Source organism: Bufo gargarizans, chromosome 6 (assembly GCF_014858855.1).
Source record: "Bufo gargarizans isolate SCDJY-AF-19 chromosome 6, ASM1485885v1, whole genome shotgun sequence".
NCBI lineage: Eukaryota > Metazoa > Chordata > Amphibia > Anura > Bufonidae > Bufo > Bufo gargarizans.
The window spans coordinates 362,413,163-362,427,279 of NC_058085.1; the positions used below are offsets into that span (position 1 = coordinate 362,413,163).

The 14,117-nt window shown below is 47.0% G+C and overlaps 1 protein-coding gene across 1 annotated transcript; it reads left to right on the top strand.

The window, feature by feature from the left end:
* Positions 1-11,512, top strand: P3H3 (prolyl 3-hydroxylase 3). The gene is made up of 12 exons (XM_044299726.1): positions 1-419; positions 3,076-3,228; positions 3,349-3,526; positions 3,665-3,796; positions 4,025-4,158; positions 5,620-5,709; positions 8,248-8,300; positions 8,390-8,421; positions 8,665-8,789; positions 10,695-10,790; positions 11,035-11,182; positions 11,307-11,512. Exons 1-12 carry the CDS (start codon positions 54-56, stop codon positions 11,510-11,512), a joined length of 1,713 nt encoding a protein of 570 aa, XP_044155661.1. The 5' UTR covers positions 1-53.
* Positions 11,513-14,117: the final 2,605 nt, after the last annotated feature.

Consider the following 14,117-nt stretch of genomic DNA (forward strand, 5'->3'; position numbering starts at 1 on the left):
GGATGTGATATTTGGCAGGGCCTGTCCCTCCTGCTTCCCCGGAGCCCCCCAGCATGCAGGCCCTTCTGCTGCTCCTCTGCCTGGGGCTGGCCCGCTCCCTCACCCTGCAGCCCCCCGATGAGTTGCTCTGGGATGGGGTCTCTCTCTTTTCCCGGGGACAGTGGTCGGACGCCCGGGATAAACTTTGGGGGGCGCTGCGGAGCCTCCAGGAGGTGCGGGGAGTCCGGCTGAGATGCGGGGATCAATGTGGGCTCCAAGGGGCCCAACTGGAGGAGGCGGTGATGGAAAGGGCCGAGTGTCTGCTGAGCTGCGAGCGTCTGCAGATGGGGGAGCCCTCCCGGTACCGGCTGACCCAGGACACGGAGAAGACCTTCCACAAGGGGGCGCCCTACAACTACCTGCAAGTGGCCCATTACAGGGTAGGACCGGCTGGGTGCGATAATCTGCAGAATGTCAGTGTCACATCACATGGGTAGCTGGAATGGTCGGGGTGTCAAGTTCTGCATGGTAGAGATGCAATAGTCTGCAGCCCGGGTTTGCTTGGAGGGCAGTTAGCTTGGTTCTGGGTGCAGGGCACCGATGCAATAGTCTGCAGCCCAGAACTGGGTAGACTGCTTTGAATACAATGCTCTGCCTATGTTGTCACAGATGCAGTCATGGGATGCAATAGTCTGCAGTCCACCTATGCACTCTGTGGGGTGGGTACAATGTTATGCAGAGGTAACATTCCTGAAGAGATGTGATAGTCTGCAGTCCAGGACTGTACACCACATGATCTGCAGATTGTCACTTCCTGCAGTGCTGGATTATGGGGTAGGAAGGTGGGTAGTTATCCTGCCCTGGATGCTATGAGAGTGTCTTGGGGGGGGCATAGTGCAATACTCTGCAGAAGAGGAAAGATATTTAGATGGGCAGGGGATGCAGCAATACCTCACTCTTCTTTGATGGGGGTGGTTTTTGGAAAACTGTACAGGAAAAGTAACTAAGGGGTTAATCACCCAGAATGCATTGCTGTCATGTAGGGGCTTGCACACGTGGATGTGTGTGTATATGGGGGGAGGGGGCAGCGCTGGGTCTGTCTATGGGGGATATTGTAACTTTCCATTAGTAAACAGGAAATAAAATCTAAAATCTACCAGAGTGGGGAATAGCGCCCCCCGGAGTCCGGGAGCGACGGGTCCACGTTCATTCCCTTCTGTGTCTGGGAAAGCTGGATTTCATCAGCATTGATTATACATTGTGACTCCTGAACCAGGCCAGGTTTACTACCCAGGAGTGTGGGAGACCGGGGTAAAATCCAGTATGGGAGTGGTGGCCATAATGGTTGTCACCCAGCTTTACCAGAGACAGATAGGGGGGGATTACTGAATTTTTATCTTCTTGGCTGACACGAGCAACACGGGGACATTTCCTGGAGAGTTTTCATTTTTAAAGGGGTAATTTTTCTTAAAACAATAAAATTGATAGGACTATTCACACCAGGTTCTGGTGGGATGGAGGAGTCTTTGGCTCTAGGTACTGGTGGGGTGGTGGTATTCACTTTAGGTTCTTCTGACAGGATGGAGGAACCCTTGACTGTAGGTTCTGGTGGGATGGTGGTATCATTGGCTTTAGGTTCTGTTTAGATGATAAAGGTATCATTGGCTCTAGTTTCAGATAGCAAGAGGAATCATTTGCTTTAAGTTCTCGTATGATGGAAGTATCATTGGTTCTAAGTTCTGATAGAATGGAGTTATCATTGTCTTTAAGTTCTCGTGGCATGGAGATGTAATTTGCTCTCGGTTCTGGTGAAATATAAATGTCACTCTCTCTAGGTTCTGGTAGGATGGAGTTATCACTGTCTCTAGGTTCTGGTAGGATGGAGTTATCACTGTCTCTAGGTTGTGGTAGGATGGAGGTATCACTGTCTCTAGGTTGTGGTAGGATGGAGGTATCACTGTCTCTAGGTTGTGGTAGGATGGAGTTGTTATTGACTCTAGTTTCTGGTGGGATGGAGAAATCCCTGGCTTTAGGTTCTGGTAGGATGGAGTTATCACTCTCTCGAAGGTTCTGGTAGGATGGAGTTATTGACTCTAGTATCTGGTAGGATGGAGTTATTGACTCTAGTATCTGGTAGGATGGAGTTATCACTGTCTCTAGGTTCTGGTAGGATGGAGTTATCACTGTCTCTAGGTTGTGGTAGGATGGAGGTATCACTGTCTCTAGGTTGTGGTAGGATGGAGGTATCACTGTCTCTAGGTTGTGGTAGGATGATGTTGTTATTGACTCTAGTTTCTGGTGGGATGGAGAAATCCCTGGCTTTAGGTTCTGGTAGGATGGAGTTATCACTCTCTCGAAGGTTCTGGTAGGATGGAGTTATTGACTCTAGTATCTGGTAGGATGGAGTTATTGACTCTAGTATCTGGTAGGATGGAGTTATCACTGTCTCTAGGTTCTGGTAGGATGGAGTTATCACTGTCTCTAGGTTCTGGTAGGATGGAGTTATCACTGTCTCTAGGTTCTGGTAGGATGGAGTTATCACTCTCTCTAGGTTCTGGTAGGATGGAGTTATCACTCTCTCTAGGTTCTGGTAGGATGGAGTTATCACTCTCTCTAGGTTCTGGTAGGATGGAGTTATCACTCTCTCTAGGTTCTGGTAGGATGGAGTTATCACTCTCTCTAGGTTCTGGTAGGATGGAGTTATCACTGTCTCTAGGTTCTGGTAGGATGGAGTTATCACTGTCTCTAGGTTCTGGTAGGATGGAGTTATCACTCTCTCTAGGTTCTGGTAGGATGGAGTTATCACTCTCTCTAGGTTCTGGTAGGATGGAGTTATCACTCTCTCTCTAGGTTCTGGTAGGATGGAGTTATCACTCTCTCTAGGTTCTGGTAGGATGGAGTTATCACTCTCTCTAGGTTCTGGTAGGATGGAGTTATCACTCTCTCTAGGTTCTGGTAGGATGGAGTTGTCATTGACTCTAGTTTTTGGTGGGATGGAGGAATCATTGGCTGTAGGTTCTGATGGAATGAAGATGACACTGACTTTAGGCTTTGGAGGGATTTGGACCATGTCTCTTTTTCTTTAATTTTTCCTAGCTGGAGGAATTGGATGAAGCGGCTGCAACTGCGTACACTTTCTATATGAGGAACCCCCATCATGAGCAGATTCAGGGTGATGTGACCCGCTATCACTCCATGAAGGGGATTAAACAGCAGAGCTTCCGAGACCTGGAGGAGCCACCATACAAGGTAACACAGCAGATCTCCCAATAATAAAAGTTATAGACGATTACTCATCCACAGTGACATCCATTCATTTACCTGCCCCTCACTGATCGCTAATGGTTCCCTCTGTGTCATTTTCTCCAGGCTTTGTATGCCCAAGCAACATCTCTGCTATCTCAAGAGAGGACTACCACCGCAGTCTTGAGGCTGGAGGAGTCTCTGAGCTCCTTTCTGTCCACACTCCACGATTGCCGGACCCTTTGTGAGGGAACACGGGAGCGTGAGAATGAAGCACACCGTGACTTCTCTGAGGTCATTGCAGGTATCTGCGGATATCTTCTCTGCTGGTCCACATCCTTTTACTTGTGTGGTGATCCTAAAAATCTGACCATCTATAGTTTCTTGTGTAACGTTCCCTATATAAAGCTTCTTTCTTCTCCCAATCTCTGTTCTCTACCAGAATACTACACCCAAGTTTTGCAGTGTAAGCAGCAGTGCATCGTAGGGGTATCATTGACTCCAGGACAGAAGAGCTCACAGCAAGATGTCCTCATTGCTCATCTGCAGTTGCTTCAGCAGGGATACGCTCAACGTAAGTCATCTTCTCTTGGCTTGTCCATGGGAGCAGCTCTCCTCTGCCCCATGCTCTATGTAGGCCTTGTATCCCTTGAGGTCTGACCGGTCTTTGGGGTAGGTGGGAAAAACAAAAAGCCCATATCTGGTTTTGATTGACCATGTTGTAGACCTGTCCTGCTCATGGGATGCTCCCACAGGTGCAAGGTTCGTTAAAGGACTCTTTCTTGTATTTCTGTCCTTATAGTTGGAGACTGGGAGTCCGCCGCACAGATCGCGCGGTCACTACTACTTTTCCAACCGAACAATGAGACGGTTCTAGAAAGTCTACGCGGATATGAGCAGAAGGTGCAAAGCAAAAGTGAGATGAGACCACGAGAGGTAAAACTATCTGGAGATTGGTGCCTGCAAAAATTCAGTGATGAGGAAACGTATGTGCCCCTTCCAGATGTCACGTGGATGGTTCAGTAATCTCGCTGCACAGGGTTTAATTACTACTGCATTTATTTAAAGGGATGGCAACACCCATGCCCTGCCCCTAACACTTAAAGGGGTTGTCCCAAAACGTATCAACTATTTGCAAGGGTCTGAGAATGAAGGTCCCGAGTCCCCCATTTCAATGAAGTGTCGGCCGAGCATGCGTGTTGCTGCTGCATTCCCACCCTATAGGACTGCTGAAGACTGATACTAAGCATTGAGACATGTCTATCAATAGCCGGTGATTATTTAAAGGGATATTCCAATTAGATGAAGTTATCTAGGATTGGAGAGACCCCACTGATCATGAGAATCTGACAAGATGATGAGATCTCGAGCATGCGCTTGGCCTCTCCATTCATTCTCTATGAGACTTCTAAAAAATGCCACTCTAATCATTTCAAGGGTACAGGTTCCCATTCTCGTGGTTGGCGGGGCACTCGCTGACCTAATGGATGGGGGATAACTTGTTCTAACCAGAATACCCCTTTTAACTATTCTCCAGGCTCCTCCCCCTTCACCGAGGCTCCACCTCTCAGCCGATGTGCCCTGTTCACTTGATCTTTTTCATGTCTTCCAGTTTCTTATCTGCAATAGAAATCAACGAGCAGTACACTGACTTCCTGCTGGACATGCACTTGTATACAGCAGCTAGTCTCAAAAAGCAGAGATGCAGTATAAAGCATGGAGGAGGGGCAGCCTGAGCAGAGACAGGGGTTGAATATCAGACTACCTCAACTCCAACAGACAAGGCAACTCAGCTGGAGTCACTGCTCATAGTAGATGTTTTACCAGTAGGGATGCGCGAATCGACTTCGGATGAAACATCCGAAGTCGATTCGCATAAAACTTTGTTACAGCACTCCGTACAGTATTAGAATGTATTGGCTCCGATGAGCCGAAGTTATTACTTCAGGTAATAACTTCATAAATTAATTTCTACAGTAAAAAAACTTTTACCGAACTCGGGTCCGGTTCCAACTTGGAACCGAAACTGAGTTCGGTAAAAGGTTTTTAACAGTAGAAATTAATTTCTAAAGTTATTACCAGAAGTTCCGTGAGATTTCGCGAAATAATAACTTCGGCTCATAGGAGCCAATACATTCGAATACAGTACGGAGCGCTCGCTCCGTACAGTATTCTAACAAAGTTTTATGCGAATCGACTTCGGATGTTTCATCCGAAGTTGACTTGCTCATCCCCTATTTACCAGTTTATTGAACCCTCCCTCTCCCCCTATCTTATTTTCTGCTTGTGATGGAAAGTTCCTTTAAATTTTCCCAGTTTTTTTTTTTTTATTGATCGCTCCATGCCCCGGCAACAGATCTGGGGGAGTAGATTAGGATTCACGGTTTTGTATTGCAGAATATCGCTTCATACGTGCGCCAGGCGTTGTCGGAGAAGAAGTTGCTGTACTACGTCATGGAGAACCTGGGCATCGATTTCCAAGATCCGGTCAGGAACATTTTTTTTTTTGGATCTTCTCATGAAATTGTTGTTTAAAGGCTATGATTGAATTTTTAATGATTGCATTTTATTCATTTTTGGCAAAAAAAAAACATCTTTTCAGTTGGTGTTTATTAAAAATGTTCAGCCATTTGTGCGCTAAAAGGGTTAAAAATCAGTCTGTTTGGAAGTTGTCACATTCTGTTTCCTTTGAATCCAGTCATCAGACGTGTCTTATCTTTCATCTCCTGACCTCAGAAATGCTCATTATAGCTCAATTCATATCAAACTGGTAAGAATATGGCTGACATAAATGGGATAAGAGGATCTACACATGAGTCGTCTGATGACTGGATTCAAAGAAAACAGACTGTAAAAGCCTGCAAACAGACTGTGTTTTTTTTTTTTTTTTTAAGCCATGTATCTCAGAAATGGTTGAACGTTTTTAATAAACATCAACTGAAAAAATTCTTTTTTGCCAAAAATGAGTAAAATGCAAACATAAAAAAATGCCCCTGGAGGTGTCTTTGTACATGGATGCTAATAAATATAGAAATCACGGGGTGTCAACTTTTGCAACTCCAATACATCCTCCATTAAGCTATGGCTACAGGGTGACATTTTATATAATGTATTTTAATGGTGTCACAATGCGACACGCTGAGTCTTTAATGGATTTTTTGCGACTGTAGCGCTGCAGCATGTCGCATTGCGGCACTATTGACAGACATTATATAAAAGTCACGCCGTGCAGCTGCACCTTAATTCATGAAGAAACAGTGATGTCAAGTTTTCATTTAAAATCTCCTACCTCCTATTCTCCTATCCTCTTTGTGTCTCCATGGTTACAGACTACAGACAGACCCAGAGTGTAGTCGGACTCTGCGGTCATGTGTCACCCTCTTCCCCCCTCTACTGTTTGTCGGTTATCATGAACAAGACTGCAGGATTTGTGTGTACAGTAAAATTCCTTTAATGCGGCGTCCAATAATCCAGAATTTCAGGATGTGTGAAGAAGACTGAACAGAGACAAGCAACTGGGAAAGTTCCGATTTTATGGCGCCGTTTATCTTAAGCTTTTCACACAAAGTGTTTTATATACTTTTCTATCACATTCCAGTAATCCAGGATCTTGTAGGAGTTTTAGTGGTTTTTGTAACTTGTATACACTCAACGATAGATTTTTACAAAAAGATCTATTTATTTATTTATTTATTTATTCACACCCGTCAATAAAACAAACTTTATTTTATAAAGGGTTTTTCGGAGACTTTCATAACTGATGACCTATCCTTAGGATAGGTGATCAGTATCTGATCGGTGGGGGTCCGACACCAGGGACCCCCGACAATCAGCTGATTGAGAAGGCATCGGCGCTCGCAGTAGATTAGCATCCTTCTCTGAGCTCGCCAAGCACCGTGCCGTACATTGTATAGCGGCTGTGCTTGGTATCGCGCTCAGCCCCATTCACATCTATGGGACCGAGCTGCCCCATGTGATCGATGAGCGTGATGTCGCCGACCCAGGGAAAGCTGAGAGAAGGCCGCGGCGCTACGGTGAGTGCCTGTGCCTTCTCAAATAGCTGATCGGCAGGGGGTCCCGGGTGTTGGACCCCCACTGCTCTATTTGGAAAACCAAATGTCTGATTGCCAGGAGTCCTACAGCTGGGCCCCCCGCCGAATACAAGCACAGGGGCCCGTGCTCCCTGTTTGAATGGAGCAGCAGACATGCATGGGACTGCCAGAAACAGTCCTGTACAAGCGCTCAGCTATCTCTGGCAGGATCGGCAGTGCGCACGCATCATCACCGCTCCATCCAAATGGGGGGACAGAACGTGCCCCTGTTCTCGTGATCGGCAGGTTCTCCAGCACCTGGCCCCCGGCCGATCAAATAGGGCAGTGATGGCTGACCTCCGGCGCTCCAGCTGTAGTGAAACTACGACTCCCAGCATGCTCCATTCATTTCTATGGAGTCTTGAGAACAGCCAAGCAAGTGTACATCTTGGGAGTCGTAGTTTTACCATAGCCGGAGGGTAGCCATCATAGGACAAACCCCTTCAATCACTGCACAATGAAAAGTTCAGCAAATTTCTAATAGACAATTAGGAATGTACTATTACTCGCCATTTTCAAGATCTCTGATTGCTTTCAGTGAATGACACGATTCCTTGTTTACAGCTGAAGGCTGAAAATCTCTGCAGACATAACAAGCGCTAAGAGTTTGCAGTGGAGTCCAGACAATCCTGATTGTCTGATTGGACTGATACATTGTAACAAACTATCAGCATAGCAGAGAGATTAGCGCTGTTGATGGATTTAGCACCCAAAGGATTTCTATTATGTGAAATACCGTACAATGGTGCACCCGTATAGAGTAACCCATCTACAGTGTATAACCTGCTGTTGATTGGTCAGTATCTGTGCTTGCTGACAATGTAGGCCACGCCCACAGACAATATAAATATGACGTATACGCTATCGCCATTTTCTACTCCAGATCTAATTATCTGCGGACGGTTTTATAAATGTGCCCCCTCTGTTTTTTCAGGATCTTTGGACCCCGGAGGAAATTATTCCAGAGAGTCTCCGAGAACGAATCAAGTGAGTCCCCCCCCCCCCCCTCAGGTCACCGCAATATACTGTATATACCATGATGTCTATGGTTTTAATAATTCTTTTTATTTGATTAGGGCTGAGACAGTAGCTGCAGAGGAGGCCGGCGGTGAGTACAGCGAGTGCCTGCGAATGAGTGTGAGGTTTATTGTGCCGGACATGCCATGGTATACGCAGAATTAGTGAAATGGGGGTCATTCACATCCATTAGGGCCTAGGTCATGTGACTAGGTGGCCGTGTGCAGATGAGGCACTAAATGATGAAGCGCCGGTGACCATCCCCACTGGATGACACGTCCAGCCCGAGATCATTATAGAACCATATAATATAGTATTACGTCCTTCTCTGCAGGACAGCTTCCCTACGAGGAGGTGACGGTCACTCTGACTCCAAAGCAAATGAACGGGACATCGAGAGTCACCCTGGACGGCGTCCTCACTGACGAGGAGTGTGAGGCCTTACTCGGGCTTGTGCAGGTAAGAGGTGGAGCAGAGGATTGCAGGAACTGACGCTCAAATACAGGATGGGAAGGGCGGATGGCTCTGAAGAGGTTAATACTAACATCTAGTATAGTGGAGAAGTCAATGCCGGCTTCCCTGCTAGAATAGGGTAGTGAAGGGGTAAATATTAGCGTTCCTGATGGGCTTTGGTGAAGGGGTTAATGGTGACATTGCTGGGGTCTTAGTTAAGTTTATGCTGATGGTCAAAGGTTGTTTAGGGGGTCAATAACCATTTACCCTGTGGTTGAGGATAGTAAAGAGGTTAATATCAAAATCTCTGGTGGTCTAGAGTATCAAAGGCCTCAATGTCTCAAAAACCTTGGTGGTCTAGAGTAGCTTAGTGGTAAATGCTTACTTGCCTAGTGGTCTCGGGTACTGAAGACGTTAACCTCTGGTGGTCTAGGTTAGTGAATGAGCTTAAGGTAAAATCCTAGTGGTTTAGAGTAGTGACTAAGTCTGCATCCCTGGTGATCATAGGCAGTGAAAGGGTTGAAGGGGCTGGGCGCTTTGTTATAATACATGTATTTACTTAATATGTTCAAAACTGTATGAAACTAACATAGTGTGGTTTTCAATTCCGGCACATTCTCGAAATCTCATACTGGAGCCCAAACCATAAAAACCCACTACTCTTTGACTCTTTACGACCATGCAACATGAGCTTGTGGGGGATCATCTGACATGTCATGGGACCCACACTTCCTTGGTCTAATGCGCACCCCGTCATCTATTAGCTAGCTCGTTAGATTGGTATATTGTGTTCCTGTCCTTGGTGGGATTTGTAGCTTTTGAATGAGAAGTAGAGCCATGAATACAGATCCCTCCTATATACCACTGCTGGAGGTACCAGCGAGGGGGGGGGGGGGGCCGGGGGGGAGCAAGAAGGACCTACACCTGGTTTAGGTTCACTGTCACTGATGGAAATCACTGACTTTGTGAAAGTGCCATTATAAACATTTTGTTTTATTGCATATTCATGTGCCAGGGCACTAAGCACTTCACAGATAGAGCAGTCAACATCCCTGGTGGTCTAGGTCAGTGAAGAGGTTTAAGGTAATCTAGGGCAATAAAAGGGTTCATGTGTCTTTATATCTGGTGGTCTAGGGTAATGAAGGGGTTTATGGTAATCTAGGACAATAAAAAGTTCATGTGTCTTTTATCTCTGGTGGTCTAGGCCAGTGAAGGGGGTTTAAGGCAGTCTAGGGCAATAAAAGGGTTCATATGTCTTTATCTCTGATGGTCTAAGGTAGTCAAACGGTTTATGGTAGTCTACAACAATGCAAGGGTTCATGTTTCTATATCACTGGTGGTCTAGGTCAGTGAAGAGGTAGTCTAGGACCATAAAAGGGTTCATGTGTTTTTATCTGTGGTGGTCTAGGTCAGTGAAGGGGGTTATGATAGTCTAGGACCATAAAAGGGTTCATGTGTTTTTATCTGTGGTGGTCTAGGTCAGTGAAGGGGGTTATGATAGTCTAGGGCAATAAAATGGTTCATGTGTCTTTATATCTGGTGGTCTAGGGTAGTGAAGGGGTTTATGGTAGTCTACAACAATGAAAGGGTTTAGGTTTCTACATCCCTGGAGGTCTAGGGTAGCGATGGGTAAATGTTTTATGCCTAGTGTCGTCTCCAGCCTTGTTGTAGATGTCACAGGAATCTGTGTGCCACTCTCTCGGCCTAATCTTCCATCCCTGCCAATAATCAGAGTGATCTGTGAGAGAACAGCCTCTCGGTTGTCTCCGCGATTGGGCAGAGCGATTCATATGCACGCTGCCTGTTCAGTTTGAGGGTAGTTTTTATGCTATCTATAGACGCAGGGACGCTGATTACAATGTATACCAGGGAGAGCAGCGTTACTTGTGGTAACTGTTATCTGCTTATCAGGAAGCTGAAGCCTCTGGTGAAGCTTTGAAGAGAAGACGATCGCCTCACACGTCTCACGAGCGCATCCAGGGCCTGACCGTCCTGCAAGCCCTTCAGGTACCACTGCAACAAAATGGGGGTGTAAGCTGGGTCCATCAAGCAGTCTGTTAGGCAGGAAGGCCGGATTGCCTCCCTGCCTATCTGGACTGCACCATCATGGCCGCCACATCATGCCAAGCTGTGTCCTCTTTGGGTCTGTTCGTCACCCAGCTTTCCCAGAATCAGATACAATTGTTACAGATTGGTCATCGTCACTGATTCTTCTGAATTGGTCTGATTGTAGTTTTCTTTCTTTTTACAGATGGTCTCCTCAGGATCGGTGGACCAAAACCGCGCTCATTTTCTGTATCACGCCACGGAGCGCGCTCGGATTCTCACCCAGTCTTACTTTGAGACCAAGATGCTACATTTCTCGTATTCTCAGCTTGTCTGCCGGTCGGCCATTGAGGGTAACTAAGGATTTCTGTAGCTTCTGGCTCTGTATCCATCCCTGTGTCTTTCTGTAGGCCGCCATATACTGTATCCCGGTGTTCCCCTTTTAACTATATCCTCTCTTTTCACTGTGGGTATCAGGCGAACAGGAGGGGCGCTCCGACCTCAGTCACCCCGTTCATGCAGACAACTGTATCCTGGACTCTGAGGAGAAGGAGTGCTGGCGAGAGCCCCCTGCGTACGTCCACAGAGACTATAGGTGGGTGGCAGCAGATCTGCAGAGTAGGATCATTATGATCTCGGCAGACCAACCATTAAAAATGCGAAAACCGTTTCCTAATATCTGACTTCAAGGCTGAGATATGAGCTACTGAAGTTACAGGCCTCAAGGCCTGAGCAGGAGTGCACCACCAATGAGGCCAGGTGAGGCCACCAGGTAGGGGCAGGAGGGGGGGCAGCGGAAGGGCCATGGGCCATGAGCACTTTCATTGTGGCAGAGGGGTTAGGTTAGGAAATTAGCATGGGGGGGGGGGGGTGGCACCATTTCAGTTTTCGCCTCAGGCAGCAGAAAGGCTAGGTGCACCCCTGGGCCTGAGGCTGCACTACTGAGAGATTCTGATAATAAAATGGATCAAACTTTGCTGATTGTTTAGCATTGGAGATTTCACATGTTTAATGCACACTAACGGCCTATTCCAAAGCCTGAGGCTGCACCACCGAGATTCTCGTGACCATATGTCTACCTCTAATTTCTGTTTTGTTCTTGGTTGTCATGGAGACGTTATGTGGGTTAAAATAATCAGATATATTAATGTTCACACCTATATAGACCCATAACTGCATACTTGGCATAGTTGTGAACTGTCCTGAATTTGGTGGGACTCTCCCTGATTTTTAGAGACGGTCCTGGCAAATTCGTACTGTCCCATGCTGAAAATAGGCGGAGCTAACTGAAGCTCAGCCTATACGTTATTGCTTACGTGCGGGTTCAGGGCGTTCCCAGGGGAGGAGCTTAGATGCCCTGATTTTACCAACTGAAACATTGGTAAGTATTATTTACCAGCACCAAAAATGAAAAAATTGGGACTTTTAAAGGGTAACTGTCATGTTTTCATAAAAAAATCAATTTTAGCATATGTTACTGCTGCAGCAGCATTATGCATAAGCAATCTTTAGTTTCTTCACATACCACTGTTTTCCTTGAGTTTTTCCCTTAGTTACGGCTGTTTAAAAATTTACAATATGAGGACCTTCTCAAGATGGCTCCCCTGCCAGTTCTCTGAGGCCAAAACTGCTTTCCCTCACTTCCCTTACACACTTGTTGAAGCCAGCAGCACCCTGCCAGCCAATCAGATTGGGTTACTGAGACACGCCTCCTCACTCTGAAGCCTAATGCAGGCGTGCAGTGTGAAGCACCGCCCCTCCGTCTTCCTGTCTTCTTAGCCGGAGACAGACCAGCCCTAGCAACTGTCTTTTAAGGGAGCAGTGGAAAGGGACAGAGGACATTAATGAAAGCTGGTATTATAAGGCAATTACAGATCTTTTGACAGACTAAGGCCCCATGCACACGGCCGTGTTTCACAGCCGTGTGCGGGCCGTGGAACCGCGGCCTGGATCCCTCCTGAGAGCAGGAGCGCACGGCGTCACTGGTTGCTATGACGCCGTGCGCTCCCTGCTGCCGGCACAGTACAGTAATACACTGGTATAGATCATACCAGTGTATTACTGTATTGCGGCGGCAGCAGGGAGCGCACGGCGTCATAGCAACCAGTGACGCCGTGCGCTCCTGCTCTCAGGAGGGATCCAGGCCGTGGTTCCACGGCCCGCACACAGCTGTGAAACACGGCCGTGTGCATGGGGCCTAACTCGGGTATACATCCCCAGCTGTAATAAACGATCAAATAAAAAAAAAATATGACAGTTACCCTTTAAGCGTCGCCTATTGGACCACCCAGAAACCCCTACAAAATGTCGCCTTTAGAGGGGCAGTTCACAGGATGGTCCCTGCAGAATCAGGACTGGCAGGACAACTATGGAATTGCTAGTATTAAAGCCAGGGAGGATGTAGATGATGATTTAGATGTACATAAGGTCTCCATGACGACACTTCACTTAAAGGGGTTGTCCAGGATTCTGATTCCTCTCCAGATTGGTGGGGATCTGACACCCCGCACCTCCTGGACGACCCCTTGAACAGAAATCAGAAGGGATTTTGCATCATATCTGGTCAGTAGTGCAGCCTCAGGCATCGGTTCTGTAACTTCAAGTGCTAATACACAGTCCCGATTTTTATGCCGTGGCCCCATCATTCCAGCGACTGGCGGAGAACTCAGGCCCTCCACCAAAGACATCTTGTGACATGTCACCTGCCATTTAAAGGGATTGTACAGCATTAGAACAACATGACAGCGTTTTTGTAGAAACAGCGCCACACTTGCTGATTGGTTGTGCCTGGTATTGCAGCTCAGCTCCCTTTACAGCCGGTTCAGACCTGAGCGTTTTACAGCGCGTTCCTACGCGGTGTAAAACGCTCAACAGGCAAGAACCAATGATTCCCTATGGGAATGGTTCTCACCTGAGCGTTTTACAGCGCGTACGATCGCGCTTTATAACGCCTGACGCCCCAAGAAGTACAGGAGTTTTTTTGGGGCGTCTTGTCACGCGTTCCCGTACATAGACTTCAGCGGGAACGTGCGACAATGGGCGTTCGCTTGTCTCTGTATGCGCGATTGCAAACGCCCGTGCAATCGCACATACAGAGCGTACGTTCAGTGCGCTCAGGTCTGAACCCAGCCTTAAAGTGAATGAGATTGAGCGACAGTACCTCGTGCAGCCTTTGGACAGGCGTGGCGCTGTTTTTGGATAAAATCGGCCATTTTCTTTTCTAGTCCCAGAGGTTTTATTCTAATTATGACTGATTATATACTTGATGTATCCATAATATATACATGT

Excerpts from the sequence above, each read along its gene's own strand:
- P3H3 (XM_044299726.1), top strand. The coding sequence starts at position 54 with ATGCAGGCCCTTCTGCTGCTCCTCTGCCTGGGGCTGGCCCGCTCCCTC. Across the intron at positions 3,229-3,348 it reads TGGAGGAGCCACCATACAAG|GCTTTGTATGCCCAAGCAAC; the intron begins GTAACACAGCAG and ends CATTTTCTCCAG. Across the intron at positions 4,159-5,619 it reads GTGAGATGAGACCACGAGAG|AATATCGCTTCATACGTGCG; the intron begins GTAAAACTATCT and ends TTTGTATTGCAG.